Source organism: Cetorhinus maximus, chromosome X, assembly GCF_964194155.1.
Source record: "Cetorhinus maximus chromosome X, sCetMax3.hap1.1, whole genome shotgun sequence".
Lineage (NCBI taxonomy): Eukaryota > Metazoa > Chordata > Chondrichthyes > Lamniformes > Cetorhinidae > Cetorhinus > Cetorhinus maximus.
This window is the reverse complement of record NC_135917.1, coordinates 1,418,941-1,434,867: the sequence shown is the minus strand read 5'-3', so window position 1 is coordinate 1,434,867 and position 15,927 is coordinate 1,418,941. Positions and strand designations below refer to the sequence as shown.

Here is a 15,927-nt window from a genome sequence, read left to right as displayed (position 1 = left end):
GTTTTGTTAGCCAACTTCTACATATCAGTCTATAGGCCTACAATATATGGACAACCAGGAAGGGGTGCTAAACACTGCTGCCCACATCCCAAAAACAATTAAAAGCTGGGTTATTCCAATGGGATTTAATCCCCCGAAAATAGGGTGCAGGGGAAAAAAATCAGCCAGTGTTTCCGCTTCTGATTAGCTCGTGGGTGATGCCTCCCCAGTCAAATAGTCTGATAACAGTCAATGTCTGGGCAACACATGAAAAACAGCCATTTAAAATGACCCATGGAACTGTACTACAACACAAGTCAGAGTAGCAAGGAGAGGAACAAAGCATTTTTGTCTAAATATGACCGATATGGACAATAATGCTTGCTCCATTGTTTTCTTAATGATCAAGGACAGTCTTCCTGCTTCAGATCAGAATCTCCAGTCTATTTTGCCTCATTAGCACTGGGCAGAACCAAGTGATTGCTTGCTTTTAATAAATTCTGTTAAGGTCACATCTATAAAAGGGTTGAAAGTCTTCAAAAGGAGAAGATAGCAACTGCCAACAAACTACAGTACGGAGATAACCTCTGGTGCGAGAGCAGGAGCTCAAGCCTATTTAATCATTGATCACATTTCAAAACCAGGCTATAGGAGGAGCTAGAACCCAGTTATTGACTCCTGGTTCACACAACACAATACCTTTTAAATTACCACCCTGAGCAACATGAAAATAATGCTCAATACCACCCCCCTCCATCCCCCGTCATAATCAATGTAAAATAGAGGGGGCATCTGATTTTTTTAAAACTATGCACAAAAGAGTTAACACTACAATTGCTCCATTCAGCCTGACTGTGGAGGTGGATGACCAACATCATCTATTTCACATCACTCTGCTCTGAATGGATTTTTAAGAAACACACAAATACACCCTTGTGAAGAAAAGGTCTATTTTTTCCCAGCCCCTTCTTCCCGGGTAATGACAGCTGCAAGATCTTGAACAAGCAACACATAGTGCTCAATCCATTTATAAATGCGTGCCCACACAATGCCTGAGCTGCTATTTTACATTGAAGAAAGTTACTCAAATCTCCTGGATTAGTTTTTCTTGTAATATTGCACAGCACACAGTAAATCAGTTACACTGCTGGATTCTTATAGAACCAATTTCTTCCTTTCAATAGTTTCACAGCAGTTTTTGTATTATAGATCTTGTCTGCTGCAATTTAGAAGTGATAGCTTTTGAATAAATTTCTCTTACATCGTGCGACCCATTGGGTTAATGATGGCTCAAAGGGGCATATTTTCAGAGTCCTTTCCCACTACTAACATGATTGGAAAAAGAGCTGGTAGGTCAGCCGTAGACCCAGAAGGAAAAAACAGTTCAGACCAGTACTCTTACTTTCAAGTTTTTACTGGTGTTCCATTTTAAGGTATACAAGACCAGTTCAGACCAGTATTCTTATTTCCTGAGGTAACTTAAGGCCTAGCTCTTGGTTTACCAAGGCCTGCTGGGTTGCTGTGGAGTCAGGAACTCTCATAGCAGCTAAAAGGGGGTTGACATGTTTCCTAATACTCTATTTAACTGGCTGTCTGAACCAAAGAACTGGATATGAGCCTCCAGTCGCTTCAGAGAAAATCATAAGGGAAATTCAGCAGCCCTGCACCTCTCTCAGGGAACCTCACTCAAAGAGAGCACAGGTGGGAGAATCCACATTACAGCGCGGTGACCAACTCTGGACAATGTTCCCTTCAAGGCCGGCTCCCCACTGGGAGCACACCATCCCTGAATTTACATGTACTTCTTTCTCGAGCCAAGTCCACACACTGGTCAATCATCCTTCGCAAGCACTTCCCCCGAAGTGATCCAATAGTCTTTTCCCATTTGAAACAATATAGAAATTCCTACAATATATGGACAACCAGGAAGGGGCAGTAAACACTGCTGCCCACATCCCAAAAACAATTAAAAGCTGGGTTATTCCAATGGGATTTAATCCCCCGAAAATAGGGTGCAAGGAAAAAAAAATCAGCCAGTGTTTCCACTTCTGATTAGCTTGTGGGTGATGCCTCCCCAGTCAAATAGTCTGAATAGTGGCAAAGCAAATTCAACAGTTTTGTCTTGCCATCCCATTTTTTGTAATGTTGTAACAATGAATTATATCCCTCAAGTTGGGAGCGAAAAGGGAGTCTGTTCAGGCAACAAAATCAGATCTGCAAGCTTTCTTGTGTTTTTTTTAAACACTCTATTTTGGTTTCAATAACTAATGATAATTCATTAATATTAATAAGTGCTGCAGGCACATATATAAATGCAAGTATAGCTCGATAGGCCAGCAGAAAACACATTTCTGTCTGCACAGCTCCAATAGCATTCAGCACCCTTTTTTTCTCCCCCATTGGCAGTCATCTTGTTTACAGTGAGCTTTAATTACATTGGGGGAAGGGGGCTGGAGAATAACTGACTTGGTGGAAGGGAGCCCCCTCTTCCCCTGCAGGGCGGAAAAGCTGAACTGGAAGCAGCGATATCATTCATCAAGGCGAGTCGCTGCTTCACTTTAGTTTCCTCACGCTGCCTGCTTCAGCAATTCGCCTAGCGAGCCTCTCCCAACCATATCACCAGCTTGCACTGTCCTCGCTGTTAGCACACATCCACTGCAGCAAACCCTCTCCCAGCTATTAACACGGCAGCTTCAAACAATTCATTTTCGGAGCTGTCCATTCAGGAACCGAGACTCCCCTTCCACTCCCGGCAAGAGGGGTTTCGTCCAGACTCTCTTCATAACTGCAATTTAGATTTGACAGAAAAATGCGAGACTAGCAGCACCGTCCCTGTCTTATGACTGACATAAGCAACCATTTGTTCCTTTCTATGCCTCCTCTTTACTAAGAATTCCGGCTTCACTAAAGACTGCATTACCTGCCTCTCCATCCTGCTGCTTAAACTCAGGAGTGGCAGCTCATCGCACATTAATGATGGTCGATTCTGCAAGGCAGGTGCAGGACAGACAAATGTCAGAAGAAATTATGCCGAGAAGACCTCGGTGTGGATGTCTATCAGCAACGACACAAGAGCAGCTAAATCAGAGGGAATACTTAGGAGATTTAGGATTTATCGAAGGAGCTGAGCTGACTGCCAAAATGCAGAGAAATTGCTGAAAAAGGAGTTTTATTATCAAACTTTGATAGCATTATGGGCACTGCGACAAGTTCCCATTCTCAGCTGCGCTGAGCACAGAAAGGGCATTTCAGAGACAAGACTCATTCTGGCACATTCGTTTCACCCCCTTCTCTCCTGATAGTGGTGACTTGCGCTGGGCACAGCTGCAGGGGCGCCAGTCCGCCACTGTTTATACCTCAGCCTTGACAGCGAATGATGCCAGATTATTCAGCCGAGCCCAATCCTATCCTCAAAGTCAGTGCTTGTCATGTCACTGGGATAGCGATCAGGATAGGTTGACGCTCATATAACCCCAACAAGAAACCATCACCTTTAGGAGGGGAGAGGCGATGGGGGGGAGAGGGGCGGTTGGAAGAAAATTGAGAGAAAGAAAAAGAATAGCGCATCAATCACCTAAAAACGGAGAGTTTTGCCTAAATTAAAGCGCGTTACAGAATCACCACAGAAGTTTAGTAGATGATACTTAACCCACGTACACAAGTGATGTTACCCTGCTGAAATCTGCCCTGCTGGAACTTCATCATCAGCGGCTTTAATAAAAAACGATGGGATGTTTCTTTCTTTACAGTGTGCAGTCATTAAACATTTTAATGATGTCTTGGATCTTGTTTCCCCCTAATAACAACAGGGAATGAAAACATCGTTTGGACAGGTGCCGAGAGAAATATTAATCTTCATGCCTCCCTGAACTGTGCAATCTGCATCTCACGCTCTGTACCAAAGAAAAATATCTGCATGAAATAAGCAGATGTCAAGCTTCACAACGCACTTTCTCCTGCCTGTGGAACGCTCTCCCACACTGAGAATCCTAACCTGTGTATACACAAGTTCAAATGCAGAGTTTGCCATCGCTTGCTAGCTGCCTTCAATGGCTACGCCGATGGCACTGAGGCATACAGACCAGTGGGGGGGCTCCAGGTTCGATTGCTGGTCTGTGCTGATCTCAGGTAGAGATCTCAAAAGTGGTAGAAATGCTATAACTAGCTTCAGTCTCGCTGGGATAACATGGGGCAGGGGATGGATACATTAACCAGGGTTCCCACTCTACATCACTGTGCAGTAGCCTCTGCCAGGTATTGAGCGAGGGCAAGTGCCTCGGCTATGAAAGGTCATGAAGGAATAAGAAATGCAGACGACTCTTCACCCACTCCTTACTCAGTTCTAGCTACCTGCCACTTCAGCCAGACCCTCATTAATAACTTAAACTTCACATCCCTGATAAGATACACGAGGTAGTTGTACATCCTCTACTGGGGACTGTCCCACTCAGTTGCAGGAAGCAGGAGTACATCTCAAAAATGACATTAACACAGCGAACCCTGGGATAGCTGTGTAGGAGAAAGAATGCTTTCATGTGACCAGGCAGAAATTATAGGAAGTGTGCAAAGATTCTGTAACTGCTCCTTGTACACAGATATAAAATCACTGATTTATAAAAATACTGGTTAGGCCCCAGCTGCTGTATTGCATCCAATTTCTGGCACCACAATTTAGGAAGGATATTGAGGGCCTTGGAGAGAGTGTGGAGGAGATTTACCAGAATGGTACCAGGGATGAGGGGATTTTCGTTCATATAGAGAGACTGGAGAAGCTGGGATTGTTCTCCTTGGAGCAGAGAAGGTTAAGGGAGGGGGGGAGATTGAATCGAGATGTTCAAAATCACGAATGGGGGGTTTGGGTAGAGTAGAGAGGGAGAGACTGTTTCCAGTGGCGGGAGGGTCGGTAACCAGAGGGACACAGATTGAAGAGAATCGGTAACAGAACCAGAGGGGGGGTGGGGAGATGAGGAGAATTATTTTTTATAAACACAGCGAGTTGTTGTGATCTGGAAGGCGCCGCCTGAAAGGGCGGTGTAAGCAGATTCAATAGCAACTTTCAAAAGGGGGAATTAGATAAATACTTGAAGGGGAAAAAAATGACCAAGTTACTGTACAGCAGAAACACACATTGTATTTTGAGAGAGGTCACCTGTAGATCTCTGTTCAGCTGAGGGGAATGTTTTAAAAACTCAGGTAAATCTGGGTGAGATGTTTGACTGTCCTATTGAGAAATGCATTGCTCAGATCAAGGATTTTCTGAGACTGATTATACCAGCCAGTTTGCACATCTCTGTCCTACAACCTATTTAACTGTTCACTCAGTGATTCAATCACAGACGCCAATACTGAATAGGGTGAGATTTGTAAAATCAGTAGTGCAAGATTTATTCACATTAATATATTTTCCATGGCTCTCCTGAAAATTTTGGTTATGATTAGGAAAGCCATTCTTTTTCTTCCTGTTTTCTCCCCTACAGACCCAGAGTCTTGCTGTTGTATGGTTCTATGGGTGCCAGTACCTCGCTCAAGTAATCTTGCTTCCTGTGACAATTTAGATAGCACTGGCATGGTATTGTACTCTGGAGAGCATCACAGCTGAGCCCAAGCCTGTAATCCATACACAAAACGCATTCACTTAGAGTTAAAAATCAGGCTCAAGGGCTGGGAATTCTGCATGAGTTTTCCTCTCTTCATTTCAAGGGCGCCAAAGCCAATTGTGGCACCATCCATGCCAATATCAGCTAACTCATTGCTGGCCTAGGGAACGGAACCTGGGGCCTTTCTGCTCTGTGTGGCTCAGTACAACATCTGGCAGTGCATTTCTCAGCTGAGTCATCACTTTAATTATGTGTGACAAAACACAAAAGTATGAAGACTGCAGCAGTATTTTCTGAGCCAGCTCAGAGCTGGATGTCTCTTCCCAGGTAGCTTGTCCTACAAACAGTGTCAGCCATGGCTCAGCTTCTAGTACTCTCGCCTGCTCAGAGTCAGAAAGTTGTGGGTTCAAGTCACACTCAAGTTACTTGAGCACAAACATCTAGGCTGACTCTGAGGGAGTGCTGCACTGAAGTACCATCTTTCAGATGAGACATTAAACCAAGGGTCTGTCTGCCCTCTCAGGCGGAGTTAAAAGATCCGGCAGCACTATTGAAAAAAGAGCAGGGCTGTTACCCCTGGTGTCTTAGCCAATGTTTATCCCTCAATCAACATAATTAAAAATAGATTATCTGGTCATCATCACATTGCTGTTTGTGGGAGTTTGCTGTGTGCTAATTGGCTGCCTCACTCCCTACATCACAACATCATGACTACACTTCAAAAGTACTTCATTGGTTGTAAAATGCTTTGGAATGTCCAAAGGTCATGAAAGGTGCTGTATAAATGCAAGTTCTTCCTTCCTTTCAAAACTAGCGTGCAGCTAGAGTCTGTTGCTCAGCCTCTGGACTGCAGCAGGTACAAAGGGAGTGCTTGGGTAAGGGTGCCCTGTCAAACTTAATTTTGTTTTAAAACAACAGAAAACTCTTTGGAAAGATGAAGGGAAATTAAAATACAATTTAAAGAGAACTGATCTGATTTCTAAAGATGGGACTCCCAGGTGAACTGGTAGTGAATGGATTGTAACTGATACATGACGTATTTAAGACAGGTGATCAGAGATAACTACTGCTGAGGATCGTAAATTAACTTACAAGGAAGGCAGTTGAATGCACTGGAATGTATGCTTTGAAGTCAGAAGAAATGTATGTTATTTTCATAAAATGACATCACATGGAAAATAATGCTTTATTTTGATATGGAAGTGTGTTTAACAAAAAACATTACCAATCACTTTCATGAAATGGGTGTCACTTTAAACGACAATAAAGATTCAATTTCCCACATCCTGTGGCCCGAGTTTGATGGTCAATTAGGGACAGTGTTGTGCTGTGGGCCCACTGGGACCTGGGTCTAGACCAAATGCATGTGACTCCCTCATAGTCAACGACATGAGATTTTCATCCATCTGTCTGGCTAGATTTTATCCCAGGTCCCAGAATTAATCTACTGTACCATCCGTTCCTTTAAATAAATGGTATTTAACAGACATTATAAAAGATTACAAGATTAATTGCCATCAATAAAAGTAATGCCCCCTCAATTACACACAAACAGAAGTGAAATTCGCAGAGGCACTGTCTATTTTCGGAAAAGTTAGTTTTATTGATGCGGGGATTTTTTTCTATTTACTTTCTCTTTTGTCCACTTAGAACAGAAATTAAATCAGAAAATGCTATTCAGCCCAACAATCCTATCCCTTCTTGATGGGGCCAGTCACAGTTACCTGCAGTCTTGCTGTATCCCTCAGTCTCCTTGAAATGACATACTTAATTCTCCTTTCTCCCCATTCAGGAATTTTTGTTTCATGCCTTTCCCTTGTTGTAGCTTATTGCTCTATTTATTTAGCTTTTAGGGGACAGAAATTCTGCTCGGCTTCCCTTGCTATTTACCAACTTTCCAATGTTTAACTGGTGCCCTTTGGTACTTGAATCTTTCACAACATTGCGAACCAATTGCCTGGATCAAACCTTATCTATTTCCTTCATTGGCTTGAGAATTTAACTCCATCACCTCAAACTCTTCTTTTGTCCCAAGTAAACATGGCCAACTTGCTTAACCTTTCCTCATAAGAGAGAAACCCCTGATATCTGGAATCATCTTTGTTGTCCCGTGTTCCCTCGGAAAGGCAGTAAAACCACCCCTTTGATTAGATATCCAGAACTGCCCACAGCCCCACAGATGGACTCTGAGCCCCTCCTTACACAAAAAGGGTGCAGCCTCTTTAGAGTTCTGTTAGTGTTCACATTTATACTCTCACCTTATAGTCATAAGGTTGTGGGTTCAAGTTCTACTCCAGGATTTCTGCCCATAATCTCCATAATGCAGGTTGACTCTCCAGTGCAGGACTGAGGGAGCGCTACATTGTCGCCAATGCTGCCTTTCAGGTGAAATGTTAAGCCAAATCCCTGTCTGCCCTCTCAGGTGGGCATAAAAGATCCCATGGCACCAGGAGAGCAGGAGAGTTCTCCCCGGTGACCTGGCTAACCTGACCCTCAACCAACATTACAAAAAAAAATTACCTGGTCATTATCTCACTGCTGTTTGTGGCTGTAACATTTCCTACATTATAACAGTGACTAGATTTTAAAGGTACTTAATTGGCTGTAAAGTGCTTCGGGGTATCCTGAGGTCATGAAAGGCAATAAATAATTGCAAGTTCTTTCTTTCTTTGCTCAATCTCTCTGCAGCACAGTCTGTGTTCATGGTTTTGGAAAAAAAATATCCAGGACAAGAAAAGCCAAGAGCAGCTTGTACCATTTAGTCCAGGACTTCCCCTTTTCAGTACTGCCAGGCATGGTGTTGACAGTGTCAGAAGATTTATCCACTGTAATGTTTATCCGTCTTTTGTGATTAGCTACATGACTGTTCCATTTAACACATACTCTTCTAAATTGTTCCCAATTCACCAGCCATATGGGAGAGTGGGGCAGCCAACCTGCTCCCAGCCCTCTGCCGATTCCAGTCTAATTGATGACTAAAAGAGATGCACAGGAGCTTGCTCTTGCAAACAAAGTGCCTCGTCCTTGCCACCCACTCCCTGTGCAATGACTGAGATCAAGAACATAGTGCATGGGCCCTACCAGGCTCTGGCACAACAGAGAACACTGACATACTACAAATCTATGTAAAAAAAAAAGTTATGGTTTACACATTAATGTAGAAATTACAACATGGAAACTGGCCATTGGGCCCAGCCAGTCCATGTTGGTGTTTATCCTCCACAAAAGCAGTAATCCTCATCCTATGTGTGTACTCTGCTCCCATATCCTGTTAACCACCTTATCCTTCAATTATTCTTGTACTTAACATGGTTTCTGTTTTAATCACTAATTCCAGCAGTGCATTCCAAAGCGTCACAACCCACTGTAAAAAAGTTTCTCCTGCTCTCTCTAAGTCATGTAATCTTACATCTATGCCCTCTTATGGGTGGCTCCTCAATCTTTGGAAACAGTATTTTTTTAATCCACTCCATCCCATCATTCATAATGTTAAACACCTCTATCAAATCAAGCCTTAACCTCTTCTGATCCAAGGGAAATAGCTCAATTTTTCAGGTTAAAAGCATTGTTTTTTTTTTGTGGGTGACACTGATAAAGCAGCATTTATTCCCCTTCTCTAATAGCCCTGGGGACATTGAGTGTTAACCACATTGTGTAGGACTGGAGTTACATACCATACAGAGTGGCTAGGATGAAACCCTGAGTGCCACTGATGGCTGGTTGAACATCATTTCTTTATAAAGTCCCTGGTTTAATCTCTGGCTGTGCCGAGTTAGCTAATGATCCCAGTCAACTCCCTTGGAATTGGGGTGGAGGAGGAAAAACAATATTAGTGATGTGACACGTCCACAGTCACCACAGCCAGGGTTCCCATTCCTAACTGTTATCCAGTGACTCCAACTAGGGTGCGTATACTAGTCCATGGCTGGTGAGGACAAAACCAGGTTTATCTATCATGCCTCCTAGGAATGAACCAACTCTGACTGCCTAGACTCATGCATGTAGAATGGTTATTTGGCTGAAGTACTGAAGGGAACTCATTAGGATTCGACACTTTCAGTAGATGAGGGGAGAAAATTGGGTCAGGGATATTTTTCCTTCAAAAGAAGCAGATAAACTTATTTGAAGCCCGTGACAAACATTAGTAAACCGATTTAACAGAGTAAGTTGAGTTAACTTTGTGCTTACTTTGGCTTGAGGAAGGACCTTTGGCTCCAGCAGCAAATTCCTTTTGATTTAATCCACCACTTGCAGGTGAGACAGACACAGCGCCCATGCTCTTGGTGAAAATTCCACTGATAAATTTTAACATCTTTCTATCCCGTGCATTGGACTTGGTTCTCTCTGGCGTTGGGATGTCCCGGCCTTGCTCAAGGTCTTCAGCAAGGGTATGAATGTCACTGTTGTCCAACGTTCTGCTCTTTCCTTTCCCTTGTTCAGTTACTGCCTGCGTAACTCTCCTGTGGAGCATCTCCCCAGTGCTCCTCAGGCTTTCTACTCTGGAATACTTCCTGCTGCTTACTTGAACTTTCATCTTCATTTCACTTTCTTGCCAAGACAGGCAGTTGGTATGGCGAAGATTCTTCTCCTTTTTCCCTGAGGTTTTTATTGGTTCAGTGTTACCCTGGTTGCCACTGGAACTTCTCATCATACCTGGACTCTTCTCAGCGATCACAGGCAAGGATTGGGGTTTAGGTTTCACATAGCTTTTCTCCACATGTTGAGAAGGAGCCACAGCTTTTTCTAGTGGCAGATCCCTTTCAAATTGAGCTTTCTTCTCAACTGGAATATCGGGATACTTACTTTTCAATGTCAGCTCTGGTGGGATGTGAGGGCTCACGGCTCTCTCAGTTTGATCTTTCAAGACTCCTTCTGCCTCAGATCTTCTTGGATCTTTGCCTTCAGTCTGTGTTTTGCCACGGCTTTCCTCGGAAACCAAAGGGCTGGCAAGATTCTCCTCAATCTTGGCAATGGCACACAACTGGCATGGCTGAATTTGACCATCATGATTCCTCTCATTGGCACCATTAAAATCAGTATGTCTGCACTGGCCTGTGGACTTGGCATGGAGTGTAGAAAAAGGCAACAATCCTACATTTTCAGATTTATTTACGGATTTTAGTGATTGTTCAACATGGGCTTTGCTTAGAAATTCACCCACTTCACTCCAAGCTGATCTGCCCCCATCACCCAATTCTTCATTTCTAACACTGAAGCTGCTTTGATCGTCTATTGTTCTAGGTTGAATTGGCTCCGCATTGTTTATTGCTTTTAACCTCAGATTTTGGGCACCTTGAAGTCCCTGGCCAGAAGCACCTTCTTTGCCATGCAATAAAGAGATCTTCTCTGCAGCCTTGGTGCCAGGTTCCTCTTCCGATGAGGTGGCTTTGTCCCTCTGACAAGTCTCACTCCCACTGCCTCCATCACTCAGAGGCTCTAATTTCACTAGCGTGAGAGAGATATGAAAAGTAGTCCTTCGTTGCAAGATTGCTCCTCTGTTCATGGGTTCAGAGTACGAAGGTAGCACAGGGCTCTGAAAGGCTCATGGCCCCTTCCCATCACAGACCACCCATCCGGACAACAATTCTATGTGTTAGGCTTCTTGGAATCCACGATGCAATACAAAAGGATACATGCTTTGCGCTACAGAACAGAGATCATCCGAGGCATCAAGCATCCTCATTACACAATACAGACACCCCCCTACCCCTCCCTTACCACAGCTGCAGCTCTCTTTCCAAGGTTTCCGGACATATTCCTATTTGCATATCAGGTGCCAAAAGCAAGTAGAGGAAATACTGAACGGGGGAAAAAAAATGATATGAAAACATTTCAAGGCTGAAAAAAACGAAGCAAGCCCTAATTCTGAAGAGGAAACCACTGAAATCCTTTCAACACTTCTTGGATCAAAACAGCTTGATGAGATAATGAAGACACCAGAGTATACATTGAGAATTCACATTGATTCAGACCTGAAAAGCTCAGTGGGGGTCTTCTGGAAAATGTGGACTGGAATACCCATCCCCTTCCAGCTCCAAGGAAACAATGTCTTATGTTTAATGGTTACCTCCTCCCATTTTAGCCACCCCCTTTGCTGAAACACCTACATTAAGTGCTTGATCATTATTTAAGAGTGGGAGAACTGCCAGCTAATATGTAGAGAGGTGGAGGGGGGAGATAAGTTGTTCAGTGTTAATCGTTTGTGTAGAAATCCATCCCTCATTTGTCAGTAAGGCAATTACTGCGGGTGAAGCAATATGGATGCAGGATGACACATCCCACATTAACGGGAAGAGAGCCAGCAAGCTGTTTGTGTGAGCTACAATTTACAACACAAAAAATACACTCAGAATTTCAGTCAGAAAATGGGTGGATACCAGGTTGACGGGCAGGAGAGAGACAGTAAGAGAGAGCATGCGCAAGACAAAACCTCCTAAAATCATGGAAAGACTATAACTGTCAATCTCAATAACAATTTAAGTAAATCACACAGTAGACAGGAATATAACATCTTCAACATCAAATCTAACAAGTCAATCGGCTGTATACGTCTCAAAAATGAAGAGAGATGGCGTCTGCAATGCAGCAAATAAAAATAAAATAAAGTCAATTAAGTAGTGACCAGTGGGTTAAAAAATATTTTTAAAAATCGCCTGCCTAATGTCAGACGACAGCAGCCAGCATATAGTTCAAACGTCTGCTACAGACAAAAATAAATAGTCAAACATGCTTTTAAAATAAAAATTAAGCACCTTGGTGGTTAGGGTTCTCAACCCCGGCCACTCTACTGGCACGCCCATTCCCAAGTGTTGATCACCCTTCTGAGTTTAGAATAATTTCCTGATATCAGTCCTAAATTTTCCTTTTACTAGTTTCTACCTGTGTGTGCCCTTTATCTTCTTCCCTCAATTTAATTTAAGTAATATTCCAGATTAACCCTTTGCTATAGCATTTACTATCTTGCATGTCTGTATAAAATCCCCTCTCAGATGGTTCCTTTCTGTGTTGTTAAACCAAAAATAAGTTCCACAGGAGTTTTGCAGGTCTCCTACTGTATCTAGTGGGAAGCCAGCAAGAGATCCCATGGACAAAATCAAAATACTGTGAATGCTAGAAATCTGAAATAAAAACAGAAAATGGTGGAAATATTCAGCAGGTCGGGCAGCTTCTGTGGAGAGAGAAACAGAGTTAACATTTCAGGTTGATGACCTTTCATCAGAGCAGAGGTTCCAAGGAACCTGGTTGAACTGACTAGACTTTCCTCTTTGACTTGCAAGGGCAGCACTTCCATCCATGCCTTGCAAGGTAAGTGATGGCCAGGGGCCTTCCCCAAACCCAGATTGCCCACTCCTCAGGCTCCAGTTGGACTTGGTGTGATAGTGGTGACCAGTACACCAAGTAATGGGGGTAACCTGCCTGCACAGGGATGTATGTGGACTCCAGACAATCACAATCCCCCATAAAGAATTTTTGTTTTTTTATATATAGAAAGTGCATATTGGTTCCCTTGCTCAGGGGGCCGAAAGGACCATTTTTTGGGCTTGAGGTAGTTGCACCTGAGCAACCTCCCCTCCCCAGGAAAAGTAAGCACCAGGGGTTTCCAACAGTCTTGGGCAGGTGAGTGCCAGAAATGTGCCTGAAGTGGCGCTTATGCCTACCTGACACCTGTAAATGAGGTGCCCATCCTCCCACTGAGCTGGCAAGTTTCAATACGGTCAGTGCTGGAGGGCCCCTGCAGAATTACAAATAGAGGAATTTCAGAACTCTGATCTCTCCAGTCTTTCCTAATAATTCAGACCCTAGGGATCACTTAGGTGGTCCTCCCCTACACTGCCTCCGCTTCATGAATATATCCTCAGTGTCTGTGACTTTAACTGGACACAATGCTCAAGCAGTGGTCTGACCAGGGAAGGTCTTGTGGCGCAGTGGGTAGCATCCCTGCCTCTGAACCAGAAGCTCTGGGTTCAAGTCCAACTCCAGGACTGGATGGCTGTGGAAGATACCTTCATAACGTAACCAAACAGGTTGATTACCAACCTGTATATCCTTCCAAGCAGGAGCGTCTCAACCAAGTTAATGGTTGGTTGTACTATAACGTGAGACATAAAAGATGAAAAAATATCATTTTGCTTCTTTTCAAATTGCTCTTGCGTTTTCAAAAGTTTTAATTTAAAGAAATGGGGAATCTGTTAATGTCAAGTACATAGTTATGGTTTGTTAATTACATTGTTAAGGTATTGTCTTTGAGCACATATAAATAGGGAACAGCAGGGACACTGGTTGGGTGCAAGGAGAGCTGCGAGATGAACAAGTCAATAAACTCTTTCAATAAAGAAAAGCTCTGTGTCTTGGTTTTGGCCTCACCGACTGGCTCAATGTTCTACTGGTTTTTGCTGCTCTCCGTATTGGGTGCACATGTGGAGTCCACTAAAGCTGCTAGATCTTGTTTGCTTCACCTTTGGCTAATTTCCGACTGGAAAGACTCCATGTTCAACCCTGGTCTGTGCTGGCCTCAGTCAGTGACTAGAGACACAAGGGTTGGTTGCAGGATTAGGGAAGAGAAGGAAATTTGACTTGATCTGTAAATCTCTGCTGCAAAGTGTGTGCAGCCATCCACGCAACACCACACCACCACCAACACCACCCCACCCCCATGCCCTCCAAACCCACCACCGGAGTACCTTCAGAAGTTGGGACTAAAATGTCAGCATTAATGTTCACTTAAACCACAGCCCATAAGCAATGAAGTTCCAAACCACTACAGGTAGTGACACATTCTTGTGAGTGTTACAGAAACAAGTCTGCAGTAATCACACTGAAAAGCTTTAAGCAAGCTTCAATGAAAATGTTTGCTTTAAGTAGCATGCAGGCAATGTTTACCAGTGAGTTCAATAAAGAAATTAAACCACACTTCACACATAACTTGTGATTCACAGTACTTTACTGTTGTACTCTGCTTTGCCATTTTTCTGGAGTGCTGTCCTTAATGGGACAAATATGTTTGGACCCTGCCGCTAAGGTCTTCTCCAAAACTAATAACCCATGTAGATTATTTATTAAATGAGACCTTTGCTCTGCAATGGCTCTGAGCTGAACACAGAGTGACTGAGCAATAAAGACTAGGAAGGTCTTGGGTACCAGAGCTAAAAGGGTTAAATTAAGGAGACAGGGTGCACAGGTTACATTTGTATTCTCTTGAATATAGAAGATTAAGGAGCGATGTAATTGATTAAAATGACCAAAGGATTTGATGAAGTAGACAGGCCTATACCTGCTCCTTGTTTGTATGTTCGTATATATTTCCTCTGGCAGGAAAGAGTCTAGAACAAGGGGGCATAGCCTCAAAATTCAAGCCAGGCCATTCTGGGGTGGTGTCAGGGAGCATTTCTTCACACATGGGGGAGTGGAAATCTGGGACTCTCTCCCCAAAAAACTGTTGAGGCTGGGGGTCAATTGAAAATTTCAAAACTGAGATTGATAGGTTTTTGTTAAGTAAGGTGATTAAGGGTTACAGAACCAAAGTAGATAGAGCTAAAGTGATCTGATTGAATGGCTAAACAGGTTCGAGGGGCAGAATGGCCTCCTCCTGTTCCTGTGTCTATGCTGACTTCAGTCTGGGTTGTGGTAGAGGCACTACAGTTGGCTGTAGAGTTAGACAAAGGAGAAAATCGACCAAACTCACTGCTCCTGCTCCCTAACCAGCAGACCAGTGAATATTAGGGTGAGGACAGGGTTGAACTATCCTGAGTCTTTCCAGTGTTTTCTGTTTTTATTTCAGAATTCCAGCATCTGCAGTATTTTGCTTTTATCTTATTGAACTATGCTGTGATGTCCGTTCGCCCCCCCGCCCAATCGGATCGTCAAGGCTCACTCCCGAAATCTGGCCATTTGGATGAGATAGTGGAGGTCAGCATTGCTTCGTGGCGTGTTGCCGGGAGGGGTCGAAGCCTTTGGGTGAAGCAAGGACGAACATTGGAGGGGGAAATAAATTAAGCTGCTTTTGCAAACTGTACATGACAGAAAAATAAAATGCACGTTCTGAAGAAGAAAATTCGGCACATTGTGGGGCTGGAGGAGCCTGTGATGAGCAGATAGCAATAAAAGCATACACTGCACATCCATCACAAAGGGAGCAGACTGTATTACAAGCCCCAAAGCTATTGGAAGGCGAGCAGAAATCAGACAAGAGCCTATTCGGATCACAGCTAAACCACACAGTATGTGGCCCACCATAAAAGGAGCAAATTTCCAATTATACTCTGCAGAAAAAATGAATCAAAAAGACAACCATGCCCCTTTTCCCCAAGTAAGGATTATGAAACAACGCAAAAGTCCTCCGTCATAATGCATA

General features: G+C 43.5%; 1 protein-coding gene across 4 annotated transcripts in view; it reads right to left on the bottom strand.

The window, feature by feature from the left end:
- Positions 1-15,927, bottom strand: part of LOC144672764 (arf-GAP with GTPase, ANK repeat and PH domain-containing protein 1-like) — a 154,157-nt gene that overhangs the window by 77,693 nt on the left and 60,537 nt on the right. The window contains exon 1 of one of the 4 annotated variants that reach the window (XM_078534727.1): positions 9,765-11,235. The exons of the other annotated variants lie outside the window; for them this stretch is intronic. Coding sequence (XP_078390853.1) covers positions 9,765-11,079 — 1,315 coding nt within the window. The 5' untranslated portion in view covers positions 11,080-11,235. Of the gene's footprint in view, positions 1-9,764; positions 11,236-15,927 lie in introns of those variants that run through there. 4 annotated transcript variants of the gene reach the window in all.